Source organism: Abramis brama (assembly GCF_963993115.1).
Source record: "Abramis brama genome assembly, chromosome: 4".
Taxonomy (NCBI): domain Eukaryota; kingdom Metazoa; phylum Chordata; class Actinopteri; order Cypriniformes; family Leuciscidae; genus Abramis; species Abramis brama.
The window spans coordinates 31,117,787-31,142,540 of record NC_139966.1 but is presented as its reverse complement, the minus strand read 5'-3'; the positions used below and the strand labels follow the sequence as shown (position 1 = coordinate 31,142,540).

At 37.8% G+C, this 24,754-nt stretch overlaps 1 protein-coding gene across 3 annotated transcripts in view; it reads right to left on the bottom strand.

Annotated features, from left to right (window-relative positions):
* Nucleotides 1–1,720: 1,720 nt before the first annotated feature.
* The window catches only part of LOC311081283 (uncharacterized protein), a 38,486-nt gene continuing 15,452 nt past the window's right edge, over nt 1,721–24,754 (bottom strand). Inside the window, exons 3-5 of one of the 3 annotated variants that reach the window (XR_014605848.1) lie at nt 10,015–12,517; nt 8,448–8,642; nt 1,721–3,120 (exon numbers count right to left, since the gene is read on the bottom strand). Coding sequence is in view for 1 of the 3 variants with exons in the window: in XM_084111752.1 (XP_083967878.1) it covers nt 11,334–12,517 (1,184 nt within the window). In the remaining 2 variants the exon portion in view is untranslated. Of the gene's footprint in view, nt 3,121–7,729; nt 8,643–9,760; nt 12,518–24,754 lie in introns of those variants that run through there. The other 2 variants (XR_014605849.1, XM_084111752.1) reach the window with 2 other exon arrangements.

Genomic DNA, 24,754 nt, shown 5'->3' with positions numbered 1-24,754 from the left:
AACAAATCAGAGGGATAGACATTGGGACAGACTTTTCCTACATCCTCCGATAACATTTTACACAATATAACAGCAAATATATAAGCCTATGACACATAACAAATAAAGTAAAATACCAATTACTACAGCATCTACAAAAGCATACAAATGGCAATGACTGCTACTTACTCAAAACAAGTTTCTTTTCCCTGTGAAAAGGGCGTCATTGGCAATGCGCCAGTTAATGAGGCGCTCAGTATCTTCATCGGACCCTACAAGATAAACACGGTACTTGTTTGGCACAACATAAATCCATTAATATTATGAGACAATAAGGCTAAAAGTTTTGTTACAGTTGAACATACAGGTATAGTGGTACAGTAATGTTATTTGTACTAGAAAATGTTATGTGGTCTTACTGTATAGAGTGATACAACAATGTTATGTGGACAAGAGCACTTACTGATTGTAATAATTGTAAGTAATAATTGTAATAAAATGACCTTTACACCACCTACTATGTGGCCTTTTTACCATTACAGTGTACATGATTCCATGGTATATTTGATTTACTGTTTGAGTATGGTGCCAATTTTATTGTTACCACCAAATATTTTACATATTCTTGAAGATATCTTTAGGTCTGGTTTTTTAGACCCAACCTTAGGTTATCCAACCTCTCTGGTCTCGGTCTCGACTTGACTCGGACTCGACTCTCTCTGGTCTCGACTCGGACTCGACTCTCTTTGGTCTCGGTCTCGACTCGGACTCGACCCTCTCTGGTCTCGACTCGGACTCGAGTGAGCTGGTCTCGACTACAACACTGCTATTTAGGACGGATAGTATGCGAATTGGGACTCAGCCATACTTTCAACTAGGATATCTCTCTTTTTAACAGATCTCTGATAATCTGTGACAAGCTAAGGGGTGTCAGAAATGGACACAGTTGTTACAGTATTTCATGTGTTAAAAGAGGCCAGCAGGTTAATAAAAAAAACTATTTTTATGGTTAGTTTTGTTAAAATTATCATTGAAAATCTGTTTAAAAAACAGATATGTAGTGTATTGCATTTATACATAGTTTCTCTGTTAAATCATGTTACACATGTCAATAAACAGTTTTTTGTTGTAATTTTAATAAACATTTCTGTCGTTTATAAAAACGGAAAACACTGTAAAATTTATTGGCAAAAACTGTAAAAAATAAAATTAAAAAAAATTACAGTGTATGCACTGTAATTTTTATTTATTTTTTACAGTTTTTGCCAATAAATTTTACAGTGTTTTCCGTTTTTATAAATGACAGAAATGTTAACCACAGACTCTGTAAACACAGAACGTTCCCATATGGTTCCCATGGTTATTTTTTTGGGAACCAAATAAGAACGTTCTAGGAACGTTCTCTGTAGGTTTTATTTTTATAACCTAAAGAGAACCTTCCCAGAACGTTCCCTGCAGGTTATTTTTAGGTTTAATTTGTATAACCTAAAGAGAAAGTTCTCTGCAGGTTATTATTTTAATATCACTTACCATTAACAGGCAGTAGAGGGCGCTTAATATTAAAGATTTTTCATGGTTTATTTGAAAGATTTTTAGATTTTTTATGGTTTACAATTACATACATTGTTGGGCTGAAATCTATTTGGCAAGACTGAACAAAACAACACTACAATTTCACTACAGAGTTTAATAGTTTTATTAAAACAAGAACAAATGATGTCAATGTCAATCATTCTCATGATTTTTGGTCATGTATAAAAATTCACCCCTACTGGAAATCTATTGTAACAGAAATGGAAAAATTTTTGGGTTACAAAATACCGAATGACCCACAGACTCTGTATTTAGACCTGTTAACTAAAGATGTTGTTAAAGGGGAAGACATTTATCTAATCAAAGTGATGCTGATATCAAGTAAGAAAGTTATAACGAGGAATTGGTTGAAAAGTGAACCTTTGAGTCTGGACCAATGGAGGAATATCATGGAGGAAATATTTGCAATGGAAAAAAATGACCCATGACCTGAGACTGGAAGCACATAAATGTAAAATACGATGGTGGAAATTGACTTATGTAACTCACTCAAATGTATGAAACAAATGGAAGACCTGTATTTGTAGTATACCCTTCTAGTTGTTATTTTGTTCATTGTGAAAATTAAAAAATGCAACAAAAAAAAAATGCAAAAAAAAAGAACAAATGGGAGGGGAGGTTTTATTTCAAAAGGAACAATAATAATAATAAAAAATAATAAAAATATGACTCTGTTGTATTCCAGATGTGCTCCTCAGGGAACACCAACCCCAACTGCTGAATACAGGGGAAACATTATTGTGCATCATTCACCTGTCACCCATCTGTGTCCTTCATGTAATGCAGCCTCCTCCCAAACCAGCAAAATGAGAAACTGAGGAATAGATGAACACTTGCAAAAGTAGAGACTAGATTAAAAACATAAAAATACATCTAGGTTTTGGAGAATGCATGGATGTGAAAATGGTTTAGCTCCTAAGGTTATTTGCCAGTAGTAAACAAGTAGCTACTATTGTTGTGATAAATGCACACAGGACACATAGGTGTTGGACCGACCTAGTGGTGGATAACCTCACTTTGCACCATTGAGGCTTCCAGTGGATAAAGCAATTTCCAATTGACTACATGCATCAAACCTGCCTAGGTGTTTAAAAAGAAAACACAACATTAGTATCACTAAGGTTGTAATTTTCTAAGAGATGTACATTTATGAGGGGACATTGACAAGTGAAAAGAACTGACCAGTGCTAGTTTGCTCTTTATACACTGGCAGCAGCCAATGTATACCATGTGACCAATATAACCCAGTTGTAGGTTAGAGACAAAAAGGGGCAAATGTCTGCTGGGAAAAACCCAACAAAAGAAAGACCTATATGGCGACCACTTCATGGTGTACAACATCCATTCAATTGTAAATCTACCAGCAGAGGCGATGAATTTTGGCAGTCTTGATGCTTGCAGTGCATTTCCATTTGAGAACTATCTTGCAAAGCTCAAGTGACTCATAAGGTCAGGACAGCAGCCACTTGTTCAAGTTGATGGGGATTTCAAAGTCTTCACGGACTCAATCTGTGGTGGCCACAAAGTGTGTTTCGTATGCACATCTCACTAGAAAACAAGATGAAGAAACAGGCAAAACAGTTACAATCTCACATTTAAAATAATTAACCATTTTGCAGGAGTTATATCATAATATTCAATAATATTCAATACATAATAATGATAATATCAAAAATTAATTAACTTTGTAAATCTAAAGTTTGATATATATTTGACTTCACATTTCCAGGTTTCTCAAAAGCAGAACGTCATACTTGTAAACTTGTATAGCGGTGAATGAAAGACCACATTAACCCTCTGGTGGTCTTTGGTCACTTTTGACTGAAAAGTTTTGTATTTTGAATTTTTAAAATACTTAGCTTTATCTTAATGGTATGCACAGGGATCTAGTGGTTACACCATGAAATTACATGTTTTATTTTATTTTCTCTCAACAGATGGCGCTAGTCTGCCTTCAAAAACAATGGATTTAAAAGGCCCAGTCTCTATGTTAATCTGAAATACTGCAATAATTGAAAAATTGTTTTAAATTAGATTTAAAAAAAAAATATTATTTCCAATGGAAGAAATGGACCAATTATTTCATAAATATGAATTGGTATCATAAAATCATCTAAAAAAACAAGACTATTACTGAACTAAAGTATATTACAGTGATTTTGCTTAAGTTTCATTTTCAGGTGTCCGGTCACGAAGAATACAAATGAGGAGCACGACAGGGTAAAATATGTTTGTTTGTTATTTAGTATATAACGCAATTATTAGTACTATAACACATGGTATCATTATATAAATGTAAATTACACTTTCCAAAAATAAAATATATAAACTTGAATTTAATTTGTGTAATAAATCCTTACTCGCGTGCCAAGCCCGCGAAACCTGGCAGCATAAAGCTGGGGTCTGTGACATTCGCGTGCACACCTGACTCGCTTCTGCAGAGGACATCCCTACCGGCAGTTTTTTTAGGTAAGGTTAAAGGTCTTTTTACTTAACCGTTTTATTTTAATTCAATTATGTAAAACATAAGCCCACAACGAAACAAAATAACATTAAATGTGTAGACAGGATAATAAAATTGAACCACAAGGACCGTCTGAGCGGATCAGTTCGTTTTTCTCAGGGTAAAAACGGCCGCATTCACACCAAACTCAATTAATGGTCATAAGATTGACATACTGCCTTTTCCAGTTAATATACCACATTTACTTCTCACACAGACTAGTTTTCCATCATTTTTGTGCTAACTATGATGCTAACTAACCACTCGTCTGTTAAACACCGTGGTTGCCGTTAAATACCGTTATGTCTGTGTGACGTCATTTGAGCTAAAGGAGTATCAATCCTATTCAGAGAATCTCCTTCGTTTTTTAGGGTTATGTCTGTCATGTTAACAATAATTAAAGATAGATTTAAATTATTCATACAATTATCAATAATATCTTCACGTCTTTGTTTGGAAATTAACAAAGTGAAGCCCCCTCTGCAAGCCTGACAGCTCGTGCTCAGGCTTGGCTGTGAGCGCGCCAGCGGCCCATGACGCACTTAAGACAGAGACAGAAAACACTCGCCCGTCATCTTATAATAAAATAATACAATACCAATAATAATTTTCAATAATAAAAATACATCTTACTGTGATTTAAAGGCTTCTTGGTTGTTGGGGGGGTTGGGGGTTTGTAGGTCATCAAAAGCATTGTTCTATTCTGTATAGGCTATTTTTTGCACATATTCATTAATCAGTGCTTTTTTTAACTTTGGGAATTTATACCATGAAAATATTTCTCTTCTCTTTTTTCAGTGTCTATTCCGTCTGATTTTTGTAAGTGATCAATCTAGCAGTCATCCTGCATTTCTGATTTGCCATACTGATCAATTAATATGATCACTGAAAATTGAATGCATTTTTAACTTGTACAGACATTTGCAATACCTTGCTTACATTCTGTCATGTTTCTTGTTTTCCTCCCCTCTGCTTGTCTCAACAGCCGCTAAAATACACCCCAAAGGCTCTTTTAAGAGCCACTGCACAGAGCATCTCTCTGACAAGTATATGTTCTGACTAGGACTGTGCCCAACTAAAATTTTCTCTAGTTGACTAGTTGTTGTTCATTTAGGCCATTATTTGACTAACAGCACGTTTATATTAAATTAACTAATATAATACTTTATAGGCTTAAATATTAAGAATATTCCACTCTCACGCATAAAGTGGCAAAAGTAATGATTAGCAATGTGTCGTTAAAAATTATTTTTTTTAATAAACTAGTTATTTCTGAGTCCTTAGAGTTTGACTTTGATTTATCTTAGATATTCATAATATAATTCTCAACATTTGGTAAGGTCTGTACTGTAATGTCAACAATTGTGAGTAACATATTACTGTTCTTTCTTTAATTTATTAGATTTCGTATCATCCTCCAGTTTTTCCTGCCATCTTTTTTTCAAGGTAAGTTTTTTCTTTGCTTAAAGGGACAGTTAGCCCAAATTGTTTTAATTTGCTGTTAATTTAAAAAACAGTCTCATGACTCTTATCTTCATAAGACCTCAATGTATTGTCAAGAGCCACAGGTATTAATTTTGTTTTGCCTGTATATGGTTTTTTGAAGGGATAGTAGCCATTGACTTGCATTTTATGAATAAAGGACCACGGTTTCAGAAAAAAAATAAACCCTCCTTTAATGTTGTACTGAAGAAAAGAAAGAAAAAAGTCACCTGCATCTTGGATGGACTGACAGTGAGAAAATTAACAGCAAATTTTCATTTTTGGGTGAACTATTCCTTTAAAGGCACTCTAAGTAATGTTTTATTTTTATTGTTTATGTAGTCATCTTGGTCACATGTGTTTTTAGTGTTGTGGTAACTATCTGGACCTGTTCACACAGACTTTAGTTTGTGGTTAATGTTAAGTTAAAAAACAAGAGATGAACTTAAAAATATGGGAATTTTTTTTTAAAAACCTGTGCTTTTGGCTAACTCACTTTCTCAGTGACTAGTTTGCGGTTAACAAGTGAGTATTGAAAATGTCTCAATTTTACATAAAACTAGATGTACCGCATGGCGGTACAAAATATGACCGCCGCTCAGGCCTGCACTGGCTTTCCACAAAAATAAATGACGTGGAGCAATTTGGCTGTATTGCGTGTTTATGTATATACCTAAAAAAAGTAGTAGTATGTGCATGTCTGTCTGTGTGTGTGTGTGTGTGTGTATGTGTGTGTGTTTGTGTATGTGTCTGTCTGTGTGTGTGTGTGTGTCTGTGCGTGTATGTATGCGTGCGTACATGTGTGTGCGCGTGTGTGTTTGTGTGTGTGTGTCTGTGCATGTGGATTTGTATGTGTGTGTATGGGTGTGTGTCTGTGCGTGTGGATGTCAGTGTGTGTGCATGCTTGCGTTTGTTTGTATTCCTGCATGTGTGTGTGTGACAGTTAGGGTTGCCAACTTCAGAAAAGGAAAATGCGGGACAATCGTGGTTATTTATAGGAAAATGAGGGACACTCAAAATATTTGTACTGTATCACACAGTGTACGTCATTTCAGTGTCTGCAGTTAAGTTTGTGTTTAAAAGGTTATCAGACATAAACACATTTGTATTGCTTAACCTATTTATGTATTTAATTCTAAAAATAATTTTAATGTCATACATGAGAAAAGTCACATTACAAACAAACCATAGTTCAGAATAACAGCATTTATCTAAAATAGAAAGCTTTTTTAACATTATACACTAGGCTTACAGTTCAAAAGTTTGGGGTTAGTAAGATTATTTTTTGGGAAAAAAAATAAAGAAAGTAATTGCCTATTTTTATTCAGCAAGGATGCATTACATTAATCAAAAGTGACAGTTAAGATAATGTTACAAAAGCTTTCTATGTACTTTCTAAAAGCTTTAAAACATTAATAATAATCAGAAATGTTTTTTGAGCATATTATTCCCTCAGGTAGATTACATGTTTTCTTGCGTGGCTGGATGTTAGACTCATGAACAATAATCACGTTGTTTGCATTCGCCAAAATTGATTAGCCGAAATCAAAACGTGGACAGTGAAAGGAAATTACCGTTAGCGCGAGATGAGTCCGGCTTGAAGCGGAAGCGACCAGACGGCAGAGGATGTTCGCAAATCAAACGATTTGTCTCAAAACAGTGATTAAAAAAAGCTGTGATTGGATGATGACAGGTGTCGGTGATCATTCTCAAGTGTCGTGGTCAGCACTGCTGCTGTTGCTGTTGTATCAGTCAGTGGTTTATCAGCTTGTCAAAAAACGGGACACGGGAGGTCACGCACGGGACAAATAAATTAGGCCCAAAATACAGGACGTCCCACCTAATTCGGGACAGTTGGCAACCTTAGTGACAGTATCATCCTAAACCAGCAACCCTTCGCTCAACACCACCATCTACAGGCCGATGAGTGTACAGTCACTAAATGTGCACATAAATGAATTTATTTTATACCCCCATGGATGAAATTCTACGAAACTTAGCATACCCCCAGAGGATGTCAAGTTAATCATACACATGAAATATGGTGCAGTTCTGAACATCTCAACTGAAGATAGGGGCGATTAAAGCAGAATAATATTGCATTTTCATTTTTTATGGGAGGGGCGCAAATCACAAATGAGTGATTATTATGTTCTCCTATTATGTTTCAGGTCAATTTGACCCCAGGCTGTTTTAGTTGTATAAAACATAATCCTACTGTCTTTTGATTTCAATTTCAATTGCAATTCCAGGGGCACTTCTAAAATATTTTGGAGCATCCTCTGCCACTGGTCAGGATGAGCCACCCACCTCCCCCGCTACACAGGCCTCTTCTGGAATGGTCTCGACCCTTCAGGATAAGCTACCATCTATGTCCTCAGCTACACATATGTCTCCACAAATATCTCTACAAATATCTGATATTGAGGATGAAGACCTCTTTGCCTTGACTTCTACCCAGCATGAGCCTTCAGGTGGGTTTTTGCATATGTCTGTATGTGTGTGTGTGTGTTTGTGTGGAGGGGGTATGCCTAGGCTACAAGACAACTGCAATTTCATGTAATTTTAATACTTCTGATAATTTCTGAGTAGGCCTATGTGTTATGTTCCACTGCCATGTGCTCTGAGTAATGTGCCAATATGCTGTCTGATAGAAATGCCTGGAGCTGAACCCCCACTGAGCCCCACTGCTGAGGATGAGCCTCTGTCAAACGACCCTGCTAACTGGCCCTCACAACTGACTGACAGGATTCGGACTGAGTTGGTTCGCAGAGGACCAAGTAAAGGTGCCACCTGGCTTTGTTTTCCATAGGAATGAGAGTGATGGGAGAAGTTGCCACCACCAATATTTTAAGAAGACATTAGTAACTGGTGAAAAGATGGCAATTACCTCACATCACATGAAAACAATCCAGAACACCTCAATTGCATGAAAGCATGGAAGGAACTGTCAGTGAGGTTAAAAAGTGGGAAAACTATTGATAAGCTGGAGATGGCACTTCTGGAGGCTGAGAGGGTGAGATGGAGAGAAGTGCTGATACGTCTCACTGCTATCGTGCAGTCACTGGCAGTTCGAAATTTGTCTCTAAGGGGACACACAGAAACACTGTTCACACCATCAAATTGGAATTTTCTCAAAGAAGTTGAACTTATGGCCAGGTTTAATCCCATTATGAAAGATCACCTTAATTGTGTCGAAAGAGGAACAGCAAGTCACAACAGCTACCTAGGCCATCATGTCCAGAATAAGCTGATTGATTTGTTGAGCAGCAAAATCATATCTGCTATAGTGGATGACATCAAGCAGGCAGAACAGTTATCAGTGGTCATTAGAGTGGTGCCACTGATGGAGAAGCCCCATATTAGGGAACATTTTATGGGATTTTTGGAGGCAGAGGAGTCCACATGCCATCACTTGGCATCCATGATCCTGACAAGACTTGAGAAGTTGGGAATTCCTTTTGAAGACTGCAGAGGACAGTCATATGACAACGGGGAAAACATGAAAGGCAAAAATAAGGGAGTTCAAGCCAGGCTCTTAGAAAATAATCCCAGAGCTCTGTTTGTGCCATGTGTGGCGCATACTTTGAATTTAGTTGTGTGTGATGCTGCTAAGGGATCTGTTGATGCTATAAGTTACTTTGGTGTCCTGCAAAATATACACGTTATTTTCAGCCTCCACCCAAAGATGGGCCATACTGAAGAACCATGTGAGCATCACCTTAAAAATGTGGGCAGAAACAAGGTGGGAGAGCAAGGTCAAGAGTGTCGAGCCCATGAGGTACCAGGGAGCTGCCGTGAGAGAGGCTTTAATTGAGGTGAGAGACCACACCAAAGACACTGCTATAAAGGCTGAGGCCCAGTCTTTGTCTGGACAACAAACAAGGTGGCAACTCTTACGACAGGAGGTGGGGTCGAAATGCTTCAGCATCTGCACGGTTGTTTGGTATGACATGCTATCTGCAATACAGCATGCCAGCAAACTCATGCAGTCTCCTAATATGCATGTGGACCTAGCTGTGAGTCTTTTGAAGAAGACTGAGCGAGATCTCCTGTTTTAAAACAAAAAAGGCTGAGGTCCACTAAGCGCCACTTCTCATATGAATCACATGATGAGCCTTTCAGTGATGCACTTGGGAAGTTGGAGGTTGGATTCTTCAACGTTGTTGTTGATGCAGCCACGTCAGCCATCAAGGAGAGATTTTGCACAAAAATGTTCTTATTTGTATGTAAGGGGATGGTTGTAACACTTTCAAAACACGTGTTACAACCATCCCCACCACTGTCATCCATTGTTTAGCTAGCTGTATTAGCATGGTGCTTTGAAATTAACAGGAGGTTGATACACCATTATTTACTAGAGAAACTACAGTCTGACTTGATATAACTCATTCAACATTATCTAGAACAGTAAAAGTACAAAACAAAATATCTTATAATTTTTTTTACTTTCTTACCTCAGAATTAGATTTTCTGCTGTTCTTCAGGAGAGATAGCAACACAGACTGGAAAACCTCCATGTGGGATCGCAAAGGAAGCCTGAGGAAACTGAAACTCTCACATGACTCCTATCTTATCCCTGATTCGTGGAATTGGTAGTGTTACAACTCTCCCCGTGTTACAATTATACCCGGTCTCCCCTACTGAAATTAGAAGGTGTCTACAGCAACTGCTAAATATTAAAAACTGTAGCAAAGAAGATGGTTAAGTCTAGATACAGGAGTTTATAAATACATGACAAGAAAACAAAAAGCTTCAAATCAAAGTATAAAGAACATAGGAATGCAAATAAGAGTAGTGTTACAGAATAGTGATGCGCAGGTCGGCTTTTTTTCCAACCCGCGGGTCCCGCTTTTATTAAATTATTTGGCCCGCCCCGCCCCGCTCCGCTGTATCTATTTTTACAACCCGCCCTGCCCCGCACCCGTACCCGCGCCCGCGACCATTAAATAGACATAGCCTACTAGGTAATGTATATGAAAACAGCCTTTATTTCAGCCTGAAAGTGCTTGGAAACATCGCCATGTAAACTGGCAATAACAGACGATTCTGAATATGAACCATAAATCAGGTCATATTAATAAGATAATGATTTAAACATTTTCAATATTTACAAAGCAGTGTTTGTATTCATCTAATTCATCATTCACCTTTTTTTCTTTTAATTATGTAAAATCCCGACCTCAATTTCTCCCGCACCTCATCTTCCATCTTCACTTTTATTTCTCCATCTTTGTTGTTGTGGCTGGCGGCGGGAGCTGCTTGGCGCGAGCTGCTTTGCGCAAGCTGTCACGTGACGCCAAAGGTTTGGGGAAATCACGCAAGTTGCATTGCTACGGCCGTATGAAAGAACCTACTAAAATGTGATTAGATTGATATTCCCAAATATTTAATATAGGCTGGACATTGCATGCAACATATATGGACTTTTATTTTATTTTGTTTTTATTGACCCGCCCCAACCCGCCCCAACCCGCCCCGCAAATAAAGTGACAAATTCTTTACCCGCCCCGCGGGTTATGAGACGACCCGCGCATCACTATTACAAAACATGGATGATCAGATTTTTGTGGCAGTGTGAACATTGCCTTAATTCCACAGATACATATTTAAAAAGCTTCCTTTAAGTGTGAAACTCTTTCCACAGTTTGAGTTATTACATTATTTTTAAGGTGATTCCAATCTTTGAAACTTTGATTACATTTACAACACTTCTCTCGAATGAATCTTCACATGGCAGTTAAGGTTAACTTTACAACTGAAACTCTTTCCACACTCATTCAAACGTGTTTTCTCCAGTGTGAATTTTCATGTGATTCATAAGATTTCCTTTTTGTGAGAAGCTCTTCCCACACAGTTTGCAGGTGTGAGGCTTCTCTCCAGTGTGAATTCTCATGTGGCAATCAATGTTTGATTTATGTGTAAAACTCTTCCCACACAGTTTGCATGTGTAAGGTTTCTCTCCAGTGTGAAGTCTTATGTGGCTTTTAAGGCTTCCTTTTTGAGTGAAACTTTTTCCACACAGTTTGCAGGTGTAAGGCTTCTCTCCTGTGTGAATTCTCGTGTGGGAATCAATGTTTTTTTTATTTGTAAAAGTCTTTCCACACAGTTTGCAGGTGTAAGGCTTCTCTCCAGTGTGAACTCTTATGTGGCTTTTAAGGCTGCCTTTATAGGTGAAACTTTTTCCACATTGTTGGCAGGTGAAAGGATCCTCTCCAGTGTGAATTCTCAAGTGATTTTTGAGGCTTTCTTTATGGGTAAAACTTTTTTCACACTGAGAGCATGTGTAAGGCTTCTCTCCAGTGTGAAGTCTTATGTGGCTTTTAAGACCTCCTTTTTGAGTGAAACTTTTTCCACATTGTTGGCAGGAGAAAGGCTTTTCTCCAGTGTGAAGTCTTATGTGGGAATCAAGAGTTTTCTTATTTGTAAAAGTCTTTCCACACAGTTTGCAGGTGTAAGGCTTCTCTCCAGTGTGAACTCTTATGTGGATTTTAAGGCTGCCTTTTTGAGTGAAACTTTTACCACATTGTTGGCAGGTGAAAGGGTCCTCTCCAGTGTGAATTCTCAAGTGATTTTTAAGGCTTTCTTTATGGGTGAAACTTTTTTCACACTGAGGGCATGTGTACGGCTTCTCTCCAGTGTGGAGTCTTATGTGGTTTTTAAGGCTTCCCTTTTGAGTAAAACTTTTTCCACATTGTTGGCAAGAGAAAGGCTTCTCTCCAGTGTGAATTCTCATGTGGACTTTAAGGTTTCCGAGTTTATCAAAAAGAATTCCACACTGTTGGCAGGTGAAATGACCTTTAGCAACTGTCTTTTGAGCTCTTTTTCGTGAGGAGGCCTCTTCGGTCCGTGAAAAACTATAAGATTTTTCTCCAATTGTGAAATCATGATGTTTCACATACTGATATTTCTCTTTCATTTCATTAAGTTCTTCACTCTCTTCTTTCAGCTGCATCAGGTCTAAAACAAAAAAGAAATGCAAGTTAACACAAAGCAACATATATAAAGATTTTGACATTTAAAGTTTCAAAATCATCATGTATGCTATTTAAAGAGGTGTTACCTGTAATCTCAGAACCTCTGGTTAACGTATCACTCTGGTTAAAACTTTGAAGCGGGACATTATCAAACCTCTTATCTTAAAACAAGAAAATCCTGCACAATAACTGTACTTGCAAATATATCAAAATTAGTCCTTTAAGCGCAAAGTTTGGTCCCATGACTTTCATCAGGCATACAAAAAATTACTATTACAAAATGATCCAATCACTGCGTTTTTGACCCCATCGTGACACATCACCACCAACAACAATCAATGACAAGAATTTATCATAACATCACATAGAACATTTTTATTTTACATAAACAGATACATTGAAAATACAAATACCATTGTTTTATAACATCACACTGAATAACGCTTCATCATTTAAACCCATCGTTGATCAAGTTTTATCAAAATATGAACATGTGAACTGGTTGAAATGCATGTGTTTCACGGTGAATGCATGAGACAGAGAGAGCCCTGTTACTCTCCAGAATAGCTCCCGTCTCTGTAAAATCATTTCTATAATGGTGGGACTTTAAAAAAAGTTACAAATTACCTGTTTTTGGCACCTGATTGTGGCTACATCTCTCTGCATTTGCTATAAGATCTTTCGACAACATGGATCACTAGATTCTGTTGGATAGCTTCATTATTATGTTGGCATTTGTGGACAAGCAATAGCATGGTTTAGGTCCTGTCTATCTGACCGCTGCCACTTTAAGTGAATGAAAAATGATGTCACAGGGCTTAGTATAAGGGCCTCTGCTTTTCTTTTTATATGTTTCCCCTGAGAGACATTATCATTAGATTTCAATACGTTATGCCAATACTACTCAGTTTTTAGAAACATCACAACTCCTTAAGTTAACAGATGGAATTCATGAAATCAAAGATGTGATGTAAATTATGACAAGACAAGGGTGTTAAGTATATGACCAAAAACCTCCACATAGGATACTAGATCTCAGTTGATGTACTGTAACATGTTAATGTACTGTAAACATGTTTTCTATAGTTAAGAATGTCTCTGTTTATCTAAAGTAACAATGGTTCTCTGAGAGGAGGGAACGTGACACTGTGTTCATAGCTGATGTTATGTGAAAACCTCTTTCTCCTGGAATATTCAAGCCTGCAAATACTGTGCATCCCCTTCCAGGGAGGAGGGTCCAGCTGTGTCTTGGGCGTCTTCTACAGGTACAGAATTTATAAACGCACATTGTTTACTAACTAACAGAGTTTTAGCTTTCTCACGTGAGGATTCCTTGGATTCAACGCAGCAGGTAGTAGCTAGTGCTAGCATGGTGAGAAAAGTAAGTTGAGCTTGGCTAATGTTCTCCATATATCTCTAATCTATAGCTACATCTGTCAATTCTCCAGGCCACAAGATGTTTTGAGCAAGGATGCCAATTTATCCACTGCCCTTTTTGCCCACTTTATAAGGGTGACTACTCAAAAGTGGAAACACATTTACAGTCACATCTGAAAGCAGTGGTACAGCATGGAGGTATGTTTACTGATTGGTGATTCATTGGTTTAGATTAATAACCTTTGTGCTGATGATATGAAGAAGGTGAGGACACTAACCGTGGTCAAGAAGGCTTTGGTGAAGTGAAGAAGTGAAGGCAAGAAGTGTTTGGACCAGTTATTAAAGCCTGCTTTGTTTGTTACCTTCCTTTCAGAGTTTGTGATGTATACCTGCAAATGTGGCTGCAGAAAGGAGTCCTACTACCACTGCTGTGCTTGTATTCTAATGTTTCAAAGAAAAAAACAACTGCTTAGACACCTCAGCACATGCCACCCTCAGCCAGCAGAAGGCCAACCCCACCCTCAGCCAGCAGAAGGCCCACTGCACTCTTTTTCACCTCAAGCCTTAGAAGGCCAACTGAACCCTATGGAGGCCACGGTAGAAGCCCAGCTTCACCCTGTGGAGGCTATGGTAGAGCTTCAGCAACCAAAAAAAGCAGTTGGCCTACGTTCGAGGGTCAGAAAGGTTAAGTGCACAAAGTGTGAGTTAGTGCTGAATAAAAAAAAAAATGTAAAGCAGCATATGAGACAACGCCACTCAACTGTCAAGGAGGACATTACAGCCGACCGTCATCTGGCATGTCAGTCAATAGAGATTGAAAGGGGAATATTTGCTGTTGTAAAGTCCTTCAGCAGCAATAGTGCACCCATCCATGTACAGAAGCGGACGTTGGGGGCAAGTCATCAAATTTGTTGTGAGCTGGATGCCTGTGTTCGCAACACTGAGGTGATGCACAGGAGTGGGTTTATATCCACTGATTGTGCCCATCTGCAGTCCCTGCAACACTGCCCACCACCCCTTAGCCCTCACATAGAACTAAGGGAGGATGTTCTGAGGGACATTGTCAGTAGCAGGTGGTTCAGCGAGGAGCAGAAGAGGGCATGTCTTTTGAAAAAAAAAAAACGGTGGCAAACGCTGAAGGGATCCCCTTCAGTGTTGAGGTGGGAAGCTCTTCCTCAAGAAGATATGTTTCCGTTTATGAGGCAAATCTGTCTAACTATAACGAGTTTGGCAGATTGATGGTCATGTTTGACACAGCAAATAACACGTGTCATTGCCATTGTGTTAAAACCAAACAGGCCTGTGTCCACAAGGCCATTGCAAAATGACACTTTTTCCAGGCAAGAAAGGATCTCTTCACAGCAGATGAGAGTGAGGATACTCAAGAGAGTCAGGACTCTGAAGACAAGGTGGAAACTGTCACCTCAAGCGATTTTCAGTATCCCCTCGAGATCAGGACTTGGGAAGAATTGTTAGGTACATTCACAACAAAAAAAGGCTTCCTGCAGACTTGCAAAAATCATTACTGTCAAGGGAATCATTGAGGGTCTATGTCACGTTTAAACTAAAATTGACAGTTTTTCTTCCTTTTCCAAGTTGTACCACTAAATGCCCCAATGATCTACTTATATGTAACTTTCCCAGTTGCACACTTGCATGGAATTACTTTTTTAAATTTATTATTGATGTTTTATTCCAGATTCACACAGCTCTGGGTCGAGCCATCGAGACATGGGAGCTGACGTCGGGACAGCAGTACCCAAAAAAAAAAGCCTAATACATGGATACCTACATTTTGAAGCACTGACGGACCATGATTATAACTTCTCCTGTGTCTGCTGTGGACATCACCCTCCTGTGGTGTTCATGGATCTCCACCAGAGCTGTGTCTTCAGCTTGGCAGGTACAATACAGGTTTTATTTGCATGGTGAACCCCTCCACCCGGTCTAACTACAGTATTTTTATTTTTATTTTAGTCAGTGAACTAGAGGATCCACCAGATGGATTTGATGGGGAGGTGGACATTGAGTTCTGGGACTCTCTATGTTTAGAGAGGATTGCGCGTGGTTTTGTTCCAAGTAAGTGACTTTTTAAATATAATGTTTGTTTATCATGTTACCCAGAGAGATATAATTCCTTTGCAACCTTTTTGCCCTGTCTTTCTTACTCCACTTTAAGAATTACAAAGTTAATTTTGAGCCATCGATGCAGACTATTTTTCTTTCAGGTGATAAACAAAATCCTTTTGCGGTTAAACCTACGTACCACCACTGGGCCCCGTGGATTGGACCTCACACCCACAAATCCAACAAGGTACACAATACGGAGCATGAAAAGGTCCACACAACAAGGCACCCAAAAGAAAAGACCGAGATTGACGTATCGGAGGACAGGCTACTGGATGAAGTATCCAATTTGAAGGTAAACAGGTCTATGTGTTTTTTTTGTTTTTTTTATTCTATAGAATCAATATAGCTAGTATAAATGTGTTTACAGTGTACACCTTTTGGTAATCTATTACAGGTCCATGCCATGCGAAAGCTCTGCAGCGAGTGCGGAATTGATTCCCAAGGTTCCAAAATGGAATTGGTTCTATATGGAATGCCAAAGCTGACTTAATTATAAATAAATAAATACATAAATAAATATACGAAGAAATGTAAAAAAGCAAAAATACATAAATAAATACATAAATAAATATACAAAGAAATGTAAAAAAGTACAAATAAATGAGTATTTATACTTTAATTTCCTTATGTATAATTGTATTTTTTCACACATTTTTTTTTTATACAATTATTTATTTCCACTTTTATTTATTTCCACATTTATTTATGTATATATGTTTTTATGTCTACATTTATTTATTTCCACATTTATTTATTTCTACATTTCTTTGTCCGTATGCTAATGAGAGGGGCGTGTTTTACCTCAGACATCAGCAATCGAGCTCAGAGTGGCAGTGCTGAAGCTTTGAGGTCACAGTGACACCTTGTGGTGTGACCAAACGAAACGCAAGAGGTGTGCATACAATATCACATTTTATGTCATGTAATATCACCCTAACTGTATGTAGGGTAGGCTATATAGGGTTAACACACATAGCACACATGAACAGAAACTGCACTTCAACGGGTCTGATAGCAGACACTTGGACATGGAAGCGCATGAAAGTATCCACTATTAATAACAATGTAAATGCGGTGGATAGGGCTGATAAGAGCTTGCATTTGGCTTACGTTTATTGTCGATGAGACTCGCACACCAGCGCAGAACACGCTGATTAATCAGATACTGATTAATCACAAGTCATCAATTTGGAATTATTCTTAAATCAAACAAAAGGGGCTCATGTAAACGCAGCTAGTGAGCCACGCATCTCACGCCATGCATTGGAGCACAGAAGCATCATCATGCCCATTCAAACAGCACCTGTCGTGCCCATGGTCGTGGTGATATTTCCCCCTATAAATTGATTCCCAGGGGCGTTTTTTCCCATACATCATCATATATGTCAAGTTCTTAATATTAATCGATAAACTACTCAGTTATTATAATAATAAGGCACTATGGCTGTTATCAGTAAAATAAAATTAACAAAAGTCATTAAGTCATTAAAAGTCAAAATCTTAATACAGAGGAGAATGCGTTTACACTGCAATTACAATTGCATAAAAGTCGTTATGAGATTAATGTTAAAAATAAAACATTTGAATATAGAAATATGAAATGATGGAATCAATTAAATTGTACGTTTAAATATGAAACTAAAACAGCCAGTAGGTGGCGGTAAGTCACTGTCTTAAACGAGTGAGTCATATCATTAATTCAGACCGATTCATTCAAATACTGATTCATTTCGTAACGACTTTTATCCATTATGTGATTCTGACACATCACAAAAGTTCTGTTGAATGGACTGTAGTTGCCACAGTTCTAAAAAGAAAGGGCCTAATTTTAGGGAGTTCAATGTGCCCAGTCGAGTTCACATTTCAACAGTCAACCTGGTAGCTGAAGTAGCTAAAGCTAAATGTAAAAGCTTTTTTTATTTTAAGTTTTATTTTAAACTTTAATTAAATGTATTTGAAAGCTGGCCAAAGCTTGAAACCACTTTTTAGTTGCAAAAGTTTTTTATTTTTGTATGAAGACATATAAAGTAATATCAAACTTCATTTAATTTGTTGTGTTTCTTTTCTTTTGAATTGTATGTCTACTGCAATCACATAGGAAAAACTAAACTACATTTACATTATCGAGAATCGTTTTTTTAATCGAAAATCGATTTTGAATCGAATCTTGAGCCTAAAAATCGATATTGAATCGAATCGTGACATTTTCTGAATCGTGCACCCCTAATACATTCTATAAGTCCCTACTGGGAATTGCTGCTACTCCCAGGTCACTTTTAAGCACTGGGAAGGTGTAGTTCAGCCCCATTTTTAAACCATGCTCTTAGGGCTCAAGGTGGGTATGTGTAGTCATGGTAGAGATTCAGCAATTCCTAAACAGGGTTCAATGTTGAATTTGAAAGACATGAATTGCAACTTGCACGTCTTCCAAACCTTTTCAGTAACCTGGCACATCCTGTGTCCAATGGACCATGAAAGGCATTTTACTTGGCTGATGAGGTTAAACGTGTGGCTGGAGCGTGATTCATTGCATTTAGTAGAGTAGCATACACTGGTACATAGGCAGGCCCCTTGATTGTTTGTTTTGATTTGATGAAGTGATCCTATGTGACGCTGATGGACCCCGGTTGCTGCTAAATGCAAGTTTAAAGCGCATTGTGTTGCACTTTTTGTATGATTAAAGCTACAAAATGAGGGTGGATATCAGTAGGCATCATATAATAAGAATCATTGATAATAAATCACACTCCCCTTTTACCACAACAGGGGACATCTCACCAGCATAAGAGCAACAGCTGTGGGGTGTTTATGCTGATGGTGAGACGCATTATTTTCAGAAATGATGACTGACGCCCGTTTCACACATACTCCGTGTGCGGTGCGGTGCATATGCGGTGCAGGAGCAGCACGCGCTATAGTGATTTCACATATGCTGCGTTTGCAGTGCGTAACTGATCCACAGCTGTACCACAAACACATACTTACACATAGAAGTTATGCAGCAACTTTTATTAAAAAAAAGTTTTGTCAGCATTGCGATTCTCTTTGTACACATATACACTCTTTAACCCTCTGAGGTCGGCAATCACGCCGGCGATCTGCTCGTTTTTTTCCTTATCAGTGCGAAAGAGATTCAAAATACTCTATTGATTTTGATATTACATGCTTGTGTTGTACATCAATCGATCCTGTTAAGTGTGTATTATTTTTGTGTATACTCACAATAAAAACAAAGTGTTGTGCTTTTCGCCAAATAAAGAAAAATAAACATGATGTGAGTTCTGCTTTCTCTCCGTCAGTGAAGTCAATTCTGAAACGCGTCCGAAAACGAACTGTAACTCAGCGAATACTCAGTAAAACAGGCATACAGACACACAGGCATGAAGCTCTTCTTTTAAATGAAGTAATTTTTATAAAAAACAAATATTCACAGTTTATGTAATATGTATGTAAAGAGAGAGATGTCAGTCGTTCTCATCTCAGCTAATTATTTTTAATGTGACTCATTAGCGCCCACAGAGAGCGCGCTATACAAACGCAAATGTGAGGCGATCCATACAAACCTGTGAAACGCCCACATCAGCTGGATAAGGCCGGTGACACACTGGATGCGTAGCGTAAGCGTCTCAGCTGCGTGGCGTGTCCGTTTTTATTTCGGCTCCCATGTTAACAGTTTACTGCCTGCGTGAGACGCGCGGAAAACGCGTGCATGCTAGAAATAGAACCGACGCCTATTTTTCGCGCGACACGCAACGCTTGGAAGCGTTTCCATGCAAAATTGAATAGGAAAATCTGTTTATATGTCATTTTGACACGAATACATATTAATAAATGTCATTTTGATGTTTAAAAGTGTCTAGGTTTTGACATAAATGCAAATATAAATGTAATTTTACAAAATATTATCGATTTTCAAATACTGCTGTATTGAATGAACAGCTTTTAGCAAACTCTATTGCTATACTGAGTATATTTTTAAGTTAAATAATTTATATATTTATATATATATATATATATATATATATATATATATATATATATACATATATATATATTGCTCTTGTATTCTTTCTTGTGGCTATAGGTGACACACCTGAATGAATGGCTCATTAAGTATGCAGGGACATTGTCTCATCAGGTGTGAACTACTAAATATGCATGATGCTGTTGGAGCGTTTACGCCCCCATCCACATATTGGCTTTCCAAACTAAAAGTGTTTCACAAAACTTAAATCAATGTATCGTTTTATGTGAATGATTAGGCAGGATGATTTTCACATCATTTTGAAGAAAAAACTCTAGGCGACGACAGTCTTATTGACACATATTTAGTATGTGTTTTGTGGCCTTACTAAAAATGAAACTTTCATTTTTAGTTTTTTCAATAACCATGCATAAACATTATTCTCTCAAAAATGAAAACATGTACATACATGTGGCTCACATATTATGGTAGTCCTGTTTGTGCTAAATAGAGTGTAATTACACCTTTGCCATTGATATGTTTATAAGCAACTGAAAAAAGCACAAATGTCAGGGCATGTCTGAACATCTCAAGGACCCCAAAAACACCTCAGACCCCAGAGGGTTAATGGACGTATGCACATTTAAAAACAATTTAAACAACGTAGGCCTATTACTCCATGCATTACTTCTACTTATATTAAGTTGCTCAAGCAAGTGGTCAAATATTTAACCATGTAACTTACTTATATTAAAATCGCAAACATTTTAAATTAAAACTTAAAATTGACAAAAAACAGTCGACTCATGCCTTTTCTTTTGCATTTAAATTTTAATACAATAAATCTTGCATGTCACAAAGAACTTGTTTTTCCACCTCCACGAATGAGACAAGTGTTGTTCATTATGTCGCCTTGTTGAGGTAAATTGAAGTTTTCCTTGCTTACCCCGGTCTTAAAGTAAAAAGATGACTGTGAAAAAAAGTAGTATATAATTAAATACATTTATGGTGAGATTACTACATTTTCAGGTCAATCATTTTGACCACGAAACATGCGCTGTCATTTTAATTCAGCGTGTGCAGCACAGCTCCTGGAACGGATCGCCGGATCCACACGCAGTGTGAAAGCTCTAACCTGTTAACATGGGTACGGAAAAAAATACGCACTGCATACGCACTGCAAATGGAGTATGTGTGAAACGGGTGTGATGACTAGTTTGCAGAACAACTAACATATTTGTATGTTCATTTCAGTACGCAATGTATGCTACCCTCCAAAATCCATATGATTTCTGTGAGGTGTGTTCGTTCAAATCTCAATCAGATGTGTAGCGTGAAATATAAGGCTTTTAATAATTTAGTCCTATCTGGAGGCTACAGTTAACATGCACCAATAGGCCATACACCTAACTTTGTCTGCAGGTACTGTACTTAATGGAGGAGATGGCTAAAATCTGTAAAAATGTACACTGCCATAGTTCCCATCAATGAGAAAACATTACTGTAACATGGATTTGTGAAGACGTGCGGTGTCGACGTCAGGCTGTGAAGACATTTAAAGCATAACTTTACTTTTCAGGTGGACATGCTCTCTATCAGGAGATGGTGGTGTGGGCAGCTGCTGGAGACCTTTACGCTTGAAAGGTGTTACATACTGCGTCCATATTTTGCCATTTAATTATATTTGGTTCTCATGAAGATGGAAGCCAATATACTCATATCTCTCTCTCTAGCCCTGCAGGACTAGCTGGCACACCCATTTCACCCTCCCCATCTCAGCCACACCTTCCAATCTCTAAGCAGTGAAAGGTATTATATACTGTGTTCATATTTTGCTATTTACTAATATTTGGTGCTCATGAAGAAGGTAGCCAATATACTGATCTCTCTTTCTTTATTTCTCTCTTTCTATAGCCCTGCAGGACTAGCTGACACACCCATCTCACCCTGTCCATCTCCCCATCTCAGCCACACCTTCCAATCTCAAAGCTGAAGGAATTGGCCGAGCGCACGCCTGGTGTTGAGGCACATAGCTTATGGCAGGTATCCGATTGAAGATGTCTGCCTAGCATAGTGGTGGGGGGAAAAATCAATTCTGTTCAGTATCGCGATATTTTGCGCACGCAATTATATCGATACAGTAGCACAAAGTATTGCAATATTTAATTATAAAATTATCCGTTTTACTTTTGGGTTATAGGGCTGTGACGGTGGGAGTTTTTTACCACCGCGGTGGTAATGGACCAACTACCTGCAGTGGTTGTGGGGTTGTTTTGAGCAAAAAAGTGTTTATTTGAGCAATTCTGTCAAAGAAACAACACACTAAAGCCTGTAAAGTATTGAAATAAATATCAGTTAATATTGGAAACTTAAATAATATAATAAAGTTAAATCTATTTAAAAGAAAAAAAAAAACTTTTGTTTAATACTTCCACACAAAGATGCGTGATACTCTGCGCTTTGAGAGGGATGTGGGACATGAGCAGGAAAGACCATTGATCTCTTTTCTGATATCTTCATGTTTTCTACTTGTTGTAAAAGGTATGAAGAGCAAATTTTATCTTCCACAAGGGCAAGGCATTTAGGCTATGTTTGATATTGCGCTGCCAGAGAAAGCGAAACTGAAATCACCCGTGCTTTACAAATTAACTTGACGCGCCTTACCAATTAGGTCTACCATGTCTAATTACAAGCACAAACTGTGTTAAAAAGAATTTGATGTACAAGTAAAAATGTAGGCTATCTGTCCTACAGCGTTTTTTCTACTTTACCACAGTAAAGAATACGAATATAATAGGCCTAATTAAAAGCAAACCAAGATTTGGGAAAAGAAACAAGAGATTCCATGCAGGGATGAGTCAAGATTTTTGAATATTCAATTAGTTTATTTAATTATAGAATTTCGAATAGGTTGTGCGATTATTCTCTAAAATAAAATCTCCATGTTTTCGGTGCTGATGCGGTGGTGACGCGTTCATGTAACCAGAGGGTGACGCTGCCAATAACGCATAAGCGGCATCCACACTAATGCACAATTCTCTTTTGAAATATAAGATGTGGTTTGTCCTGTTTGTTTAAGCCCTCAAGACATAACTGACTGTGTTTACATTAATTTCGCGTCATGAAAGCATTTTGAGATGGAAGTACATTTAACCACTTATACAGAGTCACGCACAGCCGCATGAGCGAGCGCTCTTCACAAAGCGCGCATCAGCATTTGAAATTTTAAAGCAGCCTTCTGTCAGTGAGTTTCATATTATAATACATAAGCCCACTGCAATCCAAACAACATAAATGAGGGGTGTATTTTTGGGTGGCCAACGCCCCCTTAATCACACCTGTTGATGATCCTTATTAATGGCTTCATTGCTCATTCTCTCCAAGGACTCTTATGAAGATGTAACTTTACATCGAAACGTTAGTCATTCATTGTTATGCACCTTAAATAAATATTTTAATTAGTAGACATCTGTGCTGCACCGGCGATTCCTTTTGTTTGGTTTGTTTTGTCCTGCCCTGGTTGCACCGGATTGTTTGTGGATTACAGAAGCGCAGAGAACCTTCTTTTCAACATAAATGATGCTTTCATAGAGCATTTGTAAGGAAAATACCGGCGGGCGAGAATGTGCATTGCAAGCATAACATCAAGCAAAGCAGGCATTTCTCACAACGCATATCCTGTGCAATGAAGAGCGCGAATGTCACTAATTCACTTCAGCCTTTCCAAACTTTATTAAATATTATTTTACGGAGGTTTGAGTGGTCTGTTGGAAGTAAGCAGAAAACAGGTGTTTCTAAAACACACGCAGCGTCTGCAAGCGCATCTGTGGTGAAAAACTATGCTCAGAATACAGAATAGTTGGAAAAAGATAATCTTTTCCCTATTGTATTGTATGACAAACACAATATTAGATAGATTTAACATAAACAGTTTTTTCCTGTATGCCAGGCCTATATGCGTAGCATGCCCAGTTGATGTTTCCTCTGCAGACTGTTTACTCCCGCATGTCACGTGACCAGGGTGTAATCACAGCCTTTACGTTAAAAAATTGTGTTTAATCACATTGCGATATCGCAAATGCAATTAATCGTTCAGCCCTACTCTAATCTACATAATACAATAAGCTTCAATGAAGAGACTCAACGTTCCTTTGTTACTGAGTTCAAAAATGATGTTTTAGAAGTAGTAACGGAGGCTTGGGCTCAACTGTTAAACTGTCAAATTTAAGGAAGTACTTTTTTGAGTAACTGTTGTATAAATGCAATATTACACTCGTAGCCGTGCGACATGGCTGTATATAAACACACTGTGATTATCTACGGCCGAATCACAGCCATGCTGATATACAGCCATATTGCACGGCTACAAGTAGTGTGAAATTGCTAATATATATACACTACCGTTCAAAAGTTTAGGGTCAGTAAGATTTTTAATGTTTTTAAAAAAAAGTATGTTTTGCTCACCAAGGCTGCATTTATTTGATTAAAAATACAAACCAAAACAGTAATATTGTGAAATATTATTCCAATTTAAAACAGCTGTTTTCTATGTGAATATACAGTAAAATGTAATTTATTCCTGTGATCAAAGCTGAATTTTCAGCATCATTACTCCAGTCTTCAGTGTCACATGATCCTTCAGAAATCATTCTAATATGATGATTTGATACTCAAGAAACATTCATTATTATTATCAATGTTGAAAACAGTTGTGCACAAATTTTTTTTTTTCAAAATTCTTTGATGAAT